The sequence below is a fragment of the Rhodotorula graminis genome, assembly GCF_001329695.1.
Source record: "Rhodotorula graminis WP1 unplaced genomic scaffold RHOBAscaffold_10, whole genome shotgun sequence".
Classification (NCBI taxonomy): Eukaryota; Fungi; Basidiomycota; class Microbotryomycetes; order Sporidiobolales; family Sporidiobolaceae; genus Rhodotorula; species Rhodotorula graminis.
The window spans coordinates 123,664-137,637 of record NW_017264937.1 but is presented as its reverse complement, the minus strand read 5'-3'; the positions used below and the strand labels follow the sequence as shown (position 1 = coordinate 137,637).

The window sequence follows — 13,974 nt, the reverse complement described above, 5'->3', positions numbered from 1 at the left end:
CGTGTGGGCGAGCGAGTTGAGGAACTGCGCCGTCGCGCCGACGCGAGATGTGGTCGAACGAAGCTGGCAACTCGCCCAGGGCTCTCCTGCTCTCTGTTGGTACAAGGCGGTGCATGCAGGAATAGTGTCCACCGATGAGAGTCGACCCGAGCCCAGCTCCGGCCGTCTAGCTACGCTCGACCACCAACTCGCTCCTCGTCCGCATCCTCGTCTGCGTCGCACGCTCAGGCGCTCACCATCCTCCACCGCTCATGTTCGAGCTCGTCCTCCTCACCGGCGTACCGCCCGCCGAGCCGCCGAACCACCCTCGCCCGATCCCACTGAGCGCCGCCGCCGCCCCGCCGCCCGAGCCCGACGCCTGCCGCGGTGGCAGCGGTGGCGCCGGCGGTGCCGGGAGCGGGTTCTCGTCGCCCGAGCGCGACGAGGCGGTACTCAGTTCGCTCTGGCGGCGCACCTGGAGCGACGAGGTCGAGGCGCGCTCGGCAGCGGCGAGGTGCGACAGGTCGGCGTAGGCGAGCTTGTCTGCGGGTTCGACAACGACGGTCAGGATGCCGAGCTCGTGACGAGCTTGGCCGACGATCGAGGCAAAGAGAGAAAGAGAGAGCAGGCCGACGCACACTTGACGAGCTCGTCCTCGAGCTCCTCGCGGTCCAACCTCGACGCGACGACCTGCTTGACGAGGTCGCAGTGCTCGGCGTTGATCTGGGCCAAGCTCGCCTCGAGCTGTCGCACCTGGATCGACAGCTGCAGGTTGGCCTTGCGCAGGGCGTCGAGCTCGGCCGTGTGCGCCGTCTGCGCCGCGCACAGCGAGGCCCACTCCTCGCCGAACTGGTCCTGCGCGGTGAGGAACCAAGCGGGTCAGTAGGAGACGTCAATAAGGCGAGACGGAAAGAGAGAGAGAGAGAGAGAGTGGGACGCACGAGCATCATGGGCGTGATCCGGACCTGCAGCGCCTCGCGGACAAACTCGTGCACCTTGTACTGCGCGTCCGGGTTGCGCGCTCGCTCCTCCTCGTCGGGCTGCACGAGTTCTCGGTCAGGTCATCGACACGAGGAAGAGAGAGGGCACAGGGAAAGGGAAGGGGAGAGAGAGAGCAAGGGACGCACCGCATAGACCTCGAACAGGCCGTTCTTGAGAAAGTCGATCAGGTCCTCGAACTCGAGCGTGAGGAGGTGCGCCTCGTTGCGGCGCAGGAGCGACACGGCGAACCGGAACACGGCCTCGACGCCCTCGGCAAACACGAGGTCGAACACGGCCGAGACGAGCTCGAGCGGGAAGCGGTACCTGCGCAGGGAAGCGAGGTTGTCAGGCCGGGCGACAACAAGTGAGGAGGAGGGAGAGAAAGGAGGGACGCACCCGAACAAGGTCAAGAACCACTGACTCGCGTACATGCTGCTCTTGACGCCCTGGCGCAGCATGTGGAGGAACACGGTCGGCGCGAGCTCCTCGACGAGGCGGTCGAACTGGAACAGGCGCAGTTGCAAGCCGGGCATGTTGGGCGTGTAGTGCGAGCGCAGGTCGTAGGCCTTCATGAGGCGCACGAGGACCGAGAAGGCCTCCTCGTCGGGCATCTGCGCGAGGCGCGAGGGTCAGTGACTGTGCGGCGTCGGCGAGAAGGGGAGGACGAGGGAGAGGGTTGACGCACGTTGAGCAACAAAGGGCCGACGATGAACTGCAGACCCTGCGTGTAACCCACCTCGTCGTCGTAGAGCGAATACGCCTTGACGACGTTAAACCTCCGGGACGACGAGAATCTCGAGTGAGCCCTCTGCTTCCTCCTCGGCGACGGTCCGCGAAACAGGTGGAGAGAGTGGACGCACAGGTTCTCTTGACCGACGCCGTCTGCGTCGACAAAGTAGGCGTGCTTGGGGAACGTGCGGCTCAGGTCGCGCGCGATGCTCTTCTCGTGCGGCGAGCTCTGCTTGAGGAGCTCCGAGTAGACGAACTCGAGGTTGGCGTCCTTGGCGGCACTGTGAGGGCGATAAGAGTGTCAGTAGGGCGGCGAGGAAAAGGGCGAGAGGAAGAAAGGGAGGGGAAAGGGGATAGGCCGACGACGACGGCGAGGGAGGGGACGCACGCCATGAGCTGCCACGTCATGCCGCGCAAGGCCGGCGGAATGCCTCGCTGGATGGCGCGAGAAAGATCTCGAGCTGTTGGGCGACGTCGGGACGGTCAGTGTCGGTGCAAGTAGACGCCGTGGTAGCCCGTCGCGCACGAGCCGCCGAGCGGCGCGCACGACCGGGCACATGAAGGCGCGGCATGAAACCGAGAGAGAGAGAGCGTGCAGGGGACGCACGCTGAGTCCTCGCCACCTCCTCGTAGTCGTTCATAACGCGGCCCCAGAAATCCCAGTCGATGGCCATGGCCTCGTCGCCCTCGTGCTCCTGCCGCTCGCGCACCTTGAGGAACTCGGCCTGGAGCCGCTGGATCCCGTTGCTCGCCGTCTCGGGCTCGTGCTGCGTCGGCGCGTCGGGGTCGGCGGGCGCGGCGGGCGAGTCGGGCGCGGTCGACGTGCCCGGGACCGAGGGCGACGAGGCCGACAGCGACGACAGGTTGACGCTGTACCGGTTGCTGAGGAAGCCGTCGGCGGCGTGCGGCTCGGCGACCGACGTCTGGCGGTCGCGCGTCTCGACCGGAGGTGCGCCGTGCGACAGCGCGCCGTACCCCCCTCCTCCTGCGCCCGCCGCCGCCTCGTCGCCGTTGACCGCCGCCGAGCGCCGCTTGGACGACCCTGCTCGCCTCGCACGGGGCGTCCCGCCGTTGCGCCCCTCCCTCGCGCCCTCCTCGTCGTCGTCGCTCGCGCCGAGCCCGAGTGCCCGCTCGCGCTCGTCGGCCTCGTCCGCGTCGTCGTGCAGCGTAACATCGACAAGCGTCCTCGCAGCCGGGCTCGAGTTGAGCCCGAGGCTCTGGCGCCACACGGCCTGCGTCAGGCTCGCCGAGCCCTCGCGACCGACGTTGGTCGGGTCGGTCGGCGCGGCGCCGAACGGCGACGCGAGGAGGGACGAACGGCGGCGGTCAGGTTTTGGGCGGTCGCGCGCCGGGGACGAGGGAGGGGACGAGGCATGAGGGGCGGTGGGCGTCTCGGGGTCGGACGAGAGCGAGAAGGGGCGTTTGGCGGCGGGCGAGAAGGACGACGAGGGGAGCTCAGAGACCGAGTCGTCGCCTTCGTGGCGGTGGTGCTGGTCGTCGTGCTCGTCGGTCGGCGACGAGGCGTCAGTCTCGAGCTCGTTGGACGACGAGGGCACGCTCGACGAAAGGCGGTTGGCCTTGCGGCGGTCGACGCCGGCGGACGACGAGGTGGTCGAGGCGACCGAGGTGGGGCGCGAGGCGGTGCGCCTGTCCGAGGTCGGCGTGCGCGGCGGGGTGGTGGCGGCGGCGGCCGAGGCGGTGTCGCGTGGCAGGGTCGGGGTCTGGGCGCGCTCGAGGGCGTCGGCGGGCGAGGAGGAGGGGCGACCGTCGCCGTCGAGCTGCTCGCCCGCGCCGTCCTTGCCGACCGACTCGCCGCTGGCGTGCTCGCCGTTGCCCTGCTGCCCTCCCTCGCTGCCCGAGTGCGGTGGCTCGTTGTCGAGGTCGTGCTCGCCATAGTGCGCGTGGGGCGCGGGGTCGCCGTCGTTGGCGCCGTCGTCGTCGGCCGCGTGGAGGGATGCCGGGGTCGAAGGTTGAGCCGTCGAGGGAAGGGCGTCCTCGAACGTGTCGCTGTCGTCGTCGTCGTCGCCGTGAGCGCTCGAGGCAGAGTCGCGCGGAGGCGGGGCTGGACGAGGCGGGGTCGACCGGGCTTTGGCGCCCTTTGAGCGGGCCATCGAGAGAGCGCGGCGGTGGGCTCGAGAGGTGGGCAGCTGCAGCGGCTGGTAGGCTGTGCTGGCACACGTCCGAGGCGAGTCGGCGAGAGCGAGAGAGCAGAGAACCAGCGATGGCGGCGGGGGAATTAACCCACCGCGAGGGACGCAGCCACAGCTCTGCGTGCTTCGTTTGGGGTATTGGACTGCCTGTGATACTCTCAGAAGTACAGCTGTATCGTCACTCGTCCAGTCTGAGAGGCGAGGAACGCGGTCGAATCTCATCTGTCTCCGCTGCCGAGGCGTCGTGCTTGCGCTCTCGCACCAATCACCGCCTGTGCGGGACCACACTCGAGCTGCGCACAACCACCAGTGCCCTCCGCCCGCGATGCAGCCGCCGCCTCGCTTCGCGCCCGCTCCACCACCTCCCCTCTCTGCGCCCCTCGCAGCCACCTCCAACCCGCTCGCGTCGGCCCTGCACCCGCCCGCGTACCCGACCCGCCCGCGCCTCAAGCGCGCACACGCCTCGGCCGACACCCACACCCGCACCTCGACCCTCAACGACCAGCTCGCAGACGCCGCCGCCGCCGTCGTCCAGCCGGCCCCACCGCCCTCGGCGCCACAAGGACAAGGCGCAGCCTGGTCCGCCCACCTTCGACAGCGCTCGACCAGCTCCAACCTCGACCCGATCAAGGAGTCGGCAGCCGAGGCCGACCCGCAGGCGCACGCCTTCAGCCCCGACCGCGCGAGCTGGTCCACCCGCGACGGCGGCGGCGGCGGCGGCGAGGGCCTCGGGCTCGACTTTGGCGGCGCGCAGCAACCTCCACGGCAAGATGACGATGGCGACGAGCCTCCAAGGCGCAAGCGCATCCGTTTCGCGCCAGATCACGAGGCGTTCGGCCGCCTGTCGCTCGCCGTCCCCTCTCCCTCCTCGTCCGCCGCCGAACCCGCACCCGCCTTCCTCCCGCACGCACCCACACCTTATCCCGTCGCACCACCGCCCCTCCCGACGACCTCGCAGCCGCTCCCGAGCTCGGGCGCAGGCGCCTTCTCGGCCGCGGCCGTCCCGCCGCCGCACCACTTTGCCTCGCCGCCCCCGCGCCAGCGCACCCCGTCGTCGCCCCTCCCAGGAGGAGCCTCGTCGCTCCCTGCCGCACCGCCGACGAGCCCGGTCACCGCCGCCGCCGAGACCGCGCCACCGCATGCCGCCTCCGGGACGGGCGGCCTCGCGACCGTGCCCTGGGGCCAGAGCGCCTTCTTCCCCTCGGCGGCGGCTGCGGCGGCGGTGAGCGGCGCGACGGGCGCAGGCGACGGCATGGACGCCGACGAGCACGAGGTGACGATGCTCCCTGCGTCGGGCAGCGTCGACCTGTCCCCGCACCGCATCTACGTCGCGTCCCTCTCGCCCTCGCCGCCCTCGTCGCCCAAGGACGACGCCGCGCCCCTCCCCTTCGACTCGTCCTCCGCCTCCTCCTCGTCGTCGCCCCCTCAGCAGCCTAAGATCAACCCGCTCGCCGTGCGCGCCGCCGCGCTCGAGGGCCTCCCCGCGTCGCTCGTCGCCAACCTGCGCCGCGAGGCCGACAAGGCCCAGCGCGGCGAGCTCGTCCTGTACCGCCCGCCGCCGTCGCTGCACGCGCTCGGGAGCGGCGGGACCAAGGAGCAGGAGGCGAGGGAGAGGAGGGCCGAGAGCTGGAGGGAGTTCGAGGTCATGCGCGAGAGGGAGGAGGCGGTGCACGATGCTGGCGACGACGAGGCCGAGATGGAAACAGACGACGCGATGCAGGGCATGGAGGACGTCGAGATGGAGCTGTGACGGCGGCGGCAAGGCTTTCTTTCGTGCTTCCTCTTCCTCCCTCTCTCTCTCGCTCTCTCGCACCCGCAGTCTTTTCTTTCTCCCCTCTCTTCTCTCCCTGTCGTTGGCATTAATAGTTTCTCCCTCCTGCGTCGTTCACACTGCAACTCTAGTCTACCTTCTGCTTGTCTATGTCCAACGCTGCCTCGCCGTCGAGATCGAGCACGAGGTCCTCGACGCCCGCGAGCGCGCGCTTGACGAGCGCTCCTGCCGCGCTGTGAGCGATGCGCGCCGAGCGGTAGACGAGCGGGACGGTGCTCTGCGTCGCCTCGAGAATCAGTTGAACGTCCTTGAACGAGAAAGAGAAAGAGGGACGCACGACGACGCTGAAGAGCTGCCGGGTCGAGAAGAGCTGGCCTCGGACTCGAGCCTGCTTGATCTGGCGGCGGTTCCACTTGAAGACGTCTGCGTCCTGCGAGCAGCGAGAGAGAGAGAGTCACCGAGCGGCATCAGTCGAGGCTCGCGCTCGACGAGAGAGAGAGAGAGAAAGAGAGAGAGAGAGAGAGAGAGAGAGAGAGAGAGAGAGAAGAGAGAGGGGACGCACGAGGCACCAGACGAGGCCCGGGATGTCGGGCACGGCTCGGCCTCGCGCCCAGGTCCACCGCATGTAGTGCGCGCAGGCGAGACCGACGGCGACGAGACGCACTGCGACGACGAGACGATTGTGAGCTGGCGACGCAGGAAGAAAGAGAGAGAGAGGGGGGACGCACGTGTCCGGCAGGCGAACGCCCAGCCCCAGGCGGCCGTCGTCGCACCCTTTACCAAGTGCAGCAGCGCTCTCGTCGCCCAGTCCTCGCGCCGAACCCGGTCGTCCTGCCCCCACTTCTCGCCCTCGCCGCGCACGGCCCACCGGTCACCACACCCGGTACTGGCCGCCCTCGAGTCGTAAGACACTTCCTTGACCTCGCCGATGCCGTCCTCGAGGAACACAGTCGTGCGCAGGTGCGAGCGGACGAGCTCGCGAGGCGACGACCACGTGCAGTCGCCGACGAGGTAGCCAACCGTCGAGGTCGTCTCGCGAACAGCGTCGGCGAGCGCATGAACGTCGTCGTAGTAGTGAACTGCGGTCGCAGAAGAGTCAGTCGGGCTGTCGAGGACGGCGCAAAGAAGGGAGAGTGGACGCACAGGGAAGCTGCCCCGTTTGCGGGTCGAGCGCGTCCTCGTTGGCGAGCCGCATGAGCGGGTCGGCGAAGAAGCCGGTCAGGAAGGACGAGAGGAGCATGATGACGACGCCGATGACGACCGTGGCAACTGAGAGGAGTAGAAGGTCAGCCCGGTTGCAAGGAGAGAGAGAAAGGAAGGAAGACGCACAGCGTCGGCCGAGCAGCCTCGTCACCGCCGTCTGCCGAAAGCGGTACCGTGCGCCGCATTGACCGCACACGTAGAAGCTGTTGAGCTTGTCGGCCTCGCGCCAAGAGCGCAGACAGTCCTGGTGGACGTAGCGGGCCTGCAGAAGCGAGAGGTCAGCTCGGGGCTGGGGAAGGAGAGAGTTTCGGCGACGCACCGTTCCTCGGCAGAGACAGGGCGCGAGCAGTCGACCCAGCTCGCCGCTGTCGTCGTCGTCGCCAAAGCAGATCCGGCACACGCGGTGGTCGAGCGAGGTCGGCGGAACCTCCGGCGACGAGGACGAGGCGCGAGGTGCGAGGGCAGCCGCGTCGGCGGGAGCTGCCGGAGTCGTGAGGGTTGGCGGGGAGCTGGACGGTGCGGGTGCGCTGTCGGTGCTCGAGGTCGGGATGGAGGTGCCGACGAGTGAGCCGGCGGTGCGGGGAGGAGGCGGAGCGCTCGAGGCGAGGATGCTGGACGGTGGCAGGGCTGGTGTCGGCGGCGGCACTGCAGGCGCCTGAGCCGCCTGAGCCGTCTGGGCACAGTCTGGGAGCATCTGCGCCGCTGCGGACGAGTCAACGTGGGCGAGAGCAACCGTCACTCGACTCGCTCGCAGTCTCTGCTCCTGTAGACCGCCTCGTGCCCCTGCTGCCAGAGGCTTGCTTTCTAGCCGGCGAAACAGCTGCCGGCAGTCGTCTGAGCCCACCCTTGCGCCGCCCCAAGACGTGGGTCGTCCTCGCCCTCAAGTTTCGGTCCGTCCACCCTCTCTCGACTCTCGAGACGCCGGGACACGACGACGAGCTGACTTGTGGCTCTCCACAGACACTACAAGGCGCTCTTCGCCTGGCCTCCTCCCCTGATCCCTTCTCTCAGCGCCACGACCCCCCTCGCCTCCCACCAATCCTCCCCTGCGTCGTCGTGCAGGCGTCGCTCGCCCTTCTTGTGCTCCAACAGCGTCCTGTGCGGGGACGAGGTGCCGCACGGTCGACGGCAGATGCGCCCACTCGGCTGCCAGGGCGACTCGCCTCGCCGACCCAGGTCGGCATCGAGGAGGACCAGCTGCTTCTTGGCGGCAATCTCTCTGTCTTTCCGCCGTCGAGCCCGAGTGCAACGAGCCCTGTTCCTTTGGCACGGTCGAGCTGCGAGAGAGGCCAGAGCGCGAGAGCGCCGTTGAATCGAGAGCTCAAAGTCGAGGCGTATTCGGGACGAGCGCGAACAGTGACGGTACGACATTACAGACGGCAGGAGAGTACGACACAGAGATAGAGTGTACAAGGAGGGACGGGAAGAGAGAATGGGAGCCCGTACACCAAGAGAACGACCTCGTCACGAGCCGCCACCACCGCCGCCGCATCCTCCACCGCCTCCTCCTCCACCACAGCCTCCTCCTCCACCTCCTCCTCCTCCGCAGCCACCGAACCCTCCTCCACCGCCGCCGCACACGCTGCCGCCGCCGCCGCACCCTCCCGAGCTGCCGCACCCGCCGATCCCGCCTGCGCCGCACGCTCCTGCGCTGCAAGGGAGAGCTCGTCGCTCGTCAGGCTCGCTCGACAGGCACGAAAGAGAGAGAGAGAGGACAGAAGGGGACGCACCCAGCAGACCCGCCGCCGCACGCCGCACCGCCTTGCGCCGAGGCATGGTTGCCGTCGGTCGTCGCGCAGCCGGCCGCCGACGCCGGGTAGCCCATCGGCCTGCGAGCGAGACGAAGATGGTCAATGAGTACGCACGAGAGAGAGACAAGTAGAGAGGCGGCGACGCACCCGTAGTAGAGCGGCACGAGCGGCATCGGAGCGAGGAACGCATAGGCGTGCCCGTCCCTCTGCCCCTCACGTCGCTTCTCGTACGCCGGCAGCGCCTCGCCCTTCTTGCCCCTCGCCGCCTGCGCCTTGCGCCCCGCCTTGTCGTCCCTCCTGCGGCGCGCGTCGAGCTCGGCGGCCCGGGCGGCGCGCTTGCGCTGCGCCTGCGGGTGGTCGGGCAGCACGAGCGCGTTGTGCGCCGAGGGGTGCGTCGCGTCGGCGTCGTCGCACGAGGGCGCGAGTGTGATGAGGGCGCCGGGCGGGTACGAGGCGGGCGCAGAGGACGAGAGGCCGAGCTTGGCCGATAGGCGCGAAAGGGGAGGTTGCGAGGGAAGAGGACAGCCGCAGGTCGAGTAGGGGACGCCAAACCGACTCTGTGTGCGCAGAGAAAAGGCAGTCAGGACCGTGCGGGTGCGCCTCAACGCCCGAAAGAGGGAGAGGTGGACGAACCTTCCACGCTCGAGCCGTCACGTCAAAGCCCGTCGCGAGCGCGCCCTCCTCGACCTTGTCGTCGTGGTCGATGAAGCGGCCCGTCGCCAAGGCCGTGTCGAGCTTGTACGACGACTTGAGCTGGTGCGTGTGCCAGGCGAGGTCCTGCAGGGTGCCGAGGAGAACGAGTCAGTCGTGCTCGGCCGAGGAGACAGAGAGCGAGAGGAGGCGCACGATGTCGAGGGTCGGGACGCAGAAGGACGATGGCGAGCTCGCCATGAGGTCGATAAAGGCGTGGTACCGCGCGATGCAGCGCTTGAGGAGGATGTCGTCGGCGGCGAAGCGCTCGGGCCGGGTCCACCCAAGGTCGCACATCTTGTCGACGAAGCTGCCCTGCCGCAAGACCTGTACGGGCACGATGAGAGTCAGTGTGAGTCGGCGAGAGGGAGGGAAGAGACGGGGACGCACCGCCATGCCGAGATCGAGCGAGAACGGCTCGCCGCGAGTGTAGCACGACGCGATGTTGTTGACGCTGCGGGCTCGACGACGGCGTCAGGCTCAGACCCAAGAGACATGAGAGAGAGAGATCGGGACGCACCCTCGCTCCCTCCCATTAAGCACCTGGCGCAGCATCTTGCGCAGCCCGTCCTGGCTCCAGCCGAGGCGCTCGCCGAGCTCGAGCGGCGTCGAGACGTCCTTGAGGTGCTTCATGAGGCGGTCGCGGACCCACAGGGCACGAACCGAGGTGGCGGTGCTCTCGGGTGCCACGGTCGACGTCGTCACGGTACCGCTGCTCGAGTTGAGAGGGCGAGTCAGTTTGCGAAGGCCTGAGCGGGCGGCGACGGAACAGGAGACGCACGCGATGACCTTGATGTTGTTCGAGACGGGCACCTGGACCTCGTTGCTCGACGTGACGTAGTCGTGGACGAACTTGGCGACGCCGAGCGCCTCGTGCGTGAGCTCGAGGCCATTCGGGCCTGCGGCTTTGAAGCCCTGCTGCGCGTAGCCGGTGCCGTCGGCCGTGACCCAGAGAACGACGAGCTCCTTGAGCTCGCGGAAGTGGCGCAGGCGGCGGCCCGTCGACGTGCGGAACGACTCGAAAGGGTCGAAAGGGAGGTCCGTGAGCTTGCGCCAGCGCTCGAGGTTGGACGACGACGGCTCGCGCTGCGTCAGGGTCGCCAGGTCGATCGATCGTGCCTGTGAAAGGCTAGGGAGTCAGTAGGAGGCAAGGAAAGGACCGAGAAGACGGACTGGACGCACAACTGCTTCGAGCGCCTCGCCGTTGGGCATCTTGAACGACCGGTTGCCGGCTCGCCGCACGCAATCCTCGTCATAGCGTCTGGGGGATACTCAAAGGTCAGCTCAAGACTCTGACAGAGAAAGGGACACGTCGGGACGCACAGCGGGTTGAGGAGGTAGGCGTGAAGAACGAGGGCGACGTCGACGGGCAGCGTCACTGCGCCGAGGGCCCTCGCCGACGTCTCGAGTGCGTGGACGACGACCTCGAAGCGATAGACGGCGACCTGGACGAAGACGGCCCACAGCGCCTTGGGCTCGAGGTTGGGCGGCCACTCGGCTCGAGGCTTGGTCGCCTCGACGTCGTCGCGCAGCTTGCGGAAGGCGCCGAGGAGGACGAGGTGGGCCTTGATGTCGTCGACTTCGACCCAGGGCTTGACGCGGTACCGCCCGACCTGGTACAGCGACGGAAACTCGGTAAAGGGTGGGGGAACGGCGTCCGAGTCGGCGGCGGGAGGAGGAGAGGGAGGGTCGTCGGTCGAGCGGTACGACGGCGGGCGGTCGCTGGCGGTGGTCGAGATGCGGCGCAGGAGCTTGCTCATGGTGCTGGTGCTGGTGGTTGGGAGGAGAGGGAGGGAAGGGCGATTCGATGGCCAAAGTTGGACCGAGTCGGCGGACGAGGGCCGGACCTCGAGTGGACGCGGGCCAGGCGGGTTGCCGGGCGTGCGGGATGTGTCGAGCGGGACCAGCAGAGTGCACCGAGCGTGCTTGAGCGAGTGCTCGGGCGGTGAGTGACGCGGGAGAGAGGGCGGCGAAAGTGGCGCACGCGGTCGGCTCTCGCTGCTGCCCCTCCCCACAAGCCGGCCGAAAGGGCTCCGGCCCCCGCATGCGCCGAGCTCCCCTTCCCCTCGAGCGAGCTCCTCTCCTCCCTCAACCTCTCACTCGCTCGTCTGCGCCTCGTCCGCCACCCTGCTCGACGCGACCCTCCCCCTCCTCCTTCTACCTCGCCCGCACCATCGCCTCGCCGCCAGCACATTCCCCTCGACTCGACCCTCCCTCGTTCTCATCAGCTGCAGCCTCCAGCACCTCGCCATCTCGCCGCACCAACACCAGAGCCCCCCTGCACCCTCCGACACGCCGCACACACCGCCTGGGCCCAAGCTCGGTGCGCCAGACTGCCGCCCGAGGGGCGCGCGAGGGGCAAAACCTCGCGAGGTCGACTCGGGTGTCGCGCGGCACCGCTCACGGCCCCGGTAGACTCAAAGGGACGGCAGCAGTACTTGCGGCGGGTCTCTTGCAATGCAGTCTCCCTTCCTCGGACCCTCGGAGCGGCGCGCGAGTGCAGAGAGAGGTTGTTGCCCTCGAGCCGGCCCACGCGACCTTTCCGCTCCGTCGCCCACACCTCTCTTCCTCCTTCCAATCACTCTCGACTCACACACCCTCACAGTCTGACTCGCCGCGCGCCCAGTATGAAGTTCGCCACCAGCCTCGTCGCCGCCGCCGCCCTCCCCCTCCTCGCCTCCGCCCACTTCACCCTCGACTTCCCCCCTACTCGCGGCTTCGACGAGGACCTCGAGAGCCGTGCGTTCTCACGTCTGTCCCACTCTCAGCCGCCCGATCGAGCTGACACAGAGCCGCACACAGAGTTCTGCGGCGGCTTCGCGACCCCGGCCTCGTCGCGCACGCCGTTCCCTCTCTCGGGCCCTGCCCCGGTCACGATCGGGTCGCACCACGCCTCGGCCGATGTCGCCATCTTTCTCTCGTTCGACAGCAACCCGACGAGCTTTGCCGACTTCAACGAGACGTCGTCGGGCCAGAGCTACGGCCCGCTCAAGCCGTTTGGCCAGATCTCGGGCACGGGCGACGTGCGTCCCGCGCTCTCTCTCTCGCTCTTTCTCCCGTCCCCTGACTGATGACTCGAGCCTCTCGCAGTACTGCTACACGGTCGACGTCGCCTCGCTCGGCATCTCGAACCTGAGCAACGGCACGGTCGCGACCCTCCAGGTCGAGTACAACGGCGGCGACGGCTACCTCTTCCAGTGCGCCGACCTCGTCCTCGTGTCGGACTACTCGACCCCGTCCAACGTCACGTGCGCCAACTCGACCGAGGCGGCCACCTCGTCGTCGTCGGCTGCAGCTGCCTCGGGCTCGGCGAGCCAGAGCGCGACCGCGTCGGGCTCGACGGGCGCGAGCGCGACGGGCAGCCCGAGCAGCGGCGCAGCTTCGGGCAAGGCGGTCGTCGGCGGGCTCGCGGGCGCGCTCGCCGCCGCTGTCGGCGCGGCCGTCATCGCGCTCTGAGCGTCGCGCTCGCACCCCCTATCTCGCGATCGTTCTCTCTCTCTCTCTCCTTTGGTAGCTGGGCTGGGCCCTCGTCTCGCAATGCGTAGTCTTTTGGTTCCTCTCTGCATGCGGGCCTGTCGTCGAGAGGAGAGTCTGCGAGATCTTCGAGCCGGGAGCTCTCGCTCGTGATTCTCGCGCTCATGCTCCTCTCGCTCTTGCTCCTCTCGCTCGTGCTACTCGACGAGAAGGGCCACTCGCTCGGACGAGGCATCTGAGCACAGCACAGAGGGATCTCGTTACAGGCCAGCTCAGAAGTGCCAAACCACGACTCGAGGCTCTCGAGGCGGCGAGCCATCTCGCTCGGACGGCTCGTGCCCGTCGGCCGCATCGCGATCGAGGACGAGGTCCTCGACCTTGAGGAAGATGCGCTTGCGCAGGGAGCGGACCGTGTCGCGCGCGCAGTCGTAGCTGGCGAGGAGGGCGAGGAAGGCCATCTGGACGGACGATTTCTGGGTCAGAGGAGGGGACGAGACTGGGGGAGAGACTGGGAGAGAAAGTGGGAGAGAGACTGGGGGAGAGAAAGGAGGGACGCACGACGTGCAGGGACCACTGGCCCCAGTTGACGATCTCGCCGCGCCAGCGCAGCTTCTTGGTGCTCAGACGCCCCCACTTGGCGCCGTCGCCGAGCTGTACACAGAGAGAGGGTCAGGTTGAAGATATAGAAGGAGAGAGGGAGGGAGAGAGGCGCACAAGAGAACATCCGAGCGAGCGCAGGCCGTTGAAATACGGGAACGGAAGACGGTCGCCGAGGCGCGCCAAGTAGACGCGCATCGTGATGGCGAACAGGATCCATTGGCGTACTGGGAGGGAGAGAGTATGGTCAGTCGGGAGTCGAGGAGGTCGGCGGAAAGAGGAGGTCGGTGAAGGAGGGAGGGATCGAGGACGTACAGACACGAGCGCCGACGATGTACAGCCACGACAGCGTCGCGAGGCCCTTGATGACGTGCAGCACGACGCCGAGCCCGGGTCCCGCCCTCATCTCGTCGTCCCGCTCGCGCCCCCACCGCTCGGCGCACCTCGTCCTCGACTCGCGCCCGAGCGTCACGGCCCACACCTCCTCCTGCTGCTGCTCCTCGCCGCCGTTCTCGGTGACGAACGTGCCCGTGACGCGCTCGCGCCAAGTGAGCTCGCGCGGCGAGGCCCAGGTGCAGTCGCCGAGGAGGTAGCCCGCCGTCGAGACAGCCTCGCGGATCCCGTCCGCCGCGACGAGATGCTCGTCAAA

The 13,974-nt window shown here is 68.4% G+C and overlaps 6 protein-coding genes across 6 annotated transcripts; 2 read left to right on the top strand and 4 right to left on the bottom strand.

Annotated features, from left to right (window-relative positions):
* Positions 1-101: 101 nt before the first annotated feature.
* RHOBADRAFT_28607 (uncharacterized protein) lies at positions 102-2,920 on the bottom strand. Its single transcript, XM_018412833.1, has 9 exons — positions 2,297-2,920; positions 2,078-2,150; positions 1,821-1,970; positions 1,646-1,736; positions 1,357-1,571; positions 1,107-1,284; positions 921-1,019; positions 618-834; positions 102-522 (listed from the first exon to the last, which is right to left on the bottom strand). Exons 1-9 carry the CDS (start codon positions 2,361-2,363, stop codon positions 233-235), a joined length of 1,380 nt encoding a protein of 459 aa, XP_018269561.1. The 5' UTR covers positions 2,364-2,920; the 3' UTR covers positions 102-232.
* A 1,244-nt stretch (positions 2,921-4,164) lies between these two features.
* On the top strand, positions 4,165-5,694 carry RHOBADRAFT_54730 (uncharacterized protein; the record flags this gene model as incomplete). The annotated part of the gene is made up of 1 exon (XM_018417472.1): positions 4,165-5,694. One exon carries the CDS (start codon positions 4,165-4,167, stop codon positions 5,587-5,589), a length of 1,425 nt encoding a protein of 474 aa, XP_018269560.1. The 3' UTR covers positions 5,590-5,694.
* On the bottom strand, positions 5,690-7,507 carry RHOBADRAFT_54729 (uncharacterized protein; the record flags this gene model as incomplete). The annotated part of the gene is made up of 7 exons (XM_018417471.1): positions 5,690-5,887; positions 5,948-6,040; positions 6,173-6,273; positions 6,339-6,689; positions 6,754-6,879; positions 6,940-7,075; positions 7,133-7,507. The coding sequence occupies 7 exons, from the start codon at positions 7,505-7,507 to the stop codon at positions 5,738-5,740; spliced, it is 1,332 nt and encodes a 443-aa protein (XP_018269559.1). The 3' UTR covers positions 5,690-5,737.
* Positions 7,508-8,156: 649 nt separating this feature from the next.
* RHOBADRAFT_54728 (uncharacterized protein) lies at positions 8,157-11,014 on the bottom strand (the record flags this gene model as incomplete). Its single annotated transcript, XM_018417470.1, has 10 exons — positions 8,157-8,464; positions 8,544-8,642; positions 8,712-9,121; positions 9,198-9,341; positions 9,411-9,581; positions 9,645-9,708; positions 9,775-9,966; positions 10,036-10,373; positions 10,437-10,515; positions 10,578-11,014. The coding sequence occupies 10 exons, from the start codon at positions 11,012-11,014 to the stop codon at positions 8,278-8,280; spliced, it is 2,121 nt and encodes a 706-aa protein (XP_018269558.1). The 3' UTR covers positions 8,157-8,277.
* Positions 11,015-11,926: 912 nt separating this feature from the next.
* On the top strand, positions 11,927-12,566 carry RHOBADRAFT_4995 (uncharacterized protein; the record flags this gene model as incomplete). The annotated part of the gene is made up of 3 exons (XM_018415279.1): positions 11,927-11,993; positions 12,057-12,277; positions 12,345-12,566. Coding segments are annotated over 3 exons (510 nt in total), but the record flags the coding sequence as incomplete, so codon positions are not given.
* A 402-nt stretch (positions 12,567-12,968) lies between these two features.
* RHOBADRAFT_66714 (uncharacterized protein) lies at positions 12,969-13,708 on the bottom strand (the record flags this gene model as incomplete). The annotated part of the gene is made up of 4 exons (XM_018419054.1): positions 13,641-13,708; positions 13,443-13,552; positions 13,287-13,379; positions 12,969-13,186 (listed from the first exon to the last, which is right to left on the bottom strand). Coding segments are annotated over exons 2-4 (414 nt in total), but the record flags the coding sequence as incomplete, so codon positions are not given.
* Positions 13,709-13,974: the final 266 nt, after the last annotated feature.

Excerpts from the sequence above, each read along its gene's own strand:
- RHOBADRAFT_28607 (XM_018412833.1), bottom strand. The coding sequence starts at position 2,363 with ATGGCCATCGACTGGGATTTCTGGGGCCGCGTTATGAACGACTACGAG. Across the intron at positions 1,572-1,645 it reads TCGGCCCTTTGTTGCTCAAC|ATGCCCGACGAGGAGGCCTT; the intron begins GTGCGTCAACCC and ends CGCCTCGCGCAG. Across the intron at positions 835-920 it reads GGATCACGCCCATGATGCTC|GACCAGTTCGGCGAGGAGTG; the intron begins GTGCGTCCCACT and ends CTCACCGCGCAG.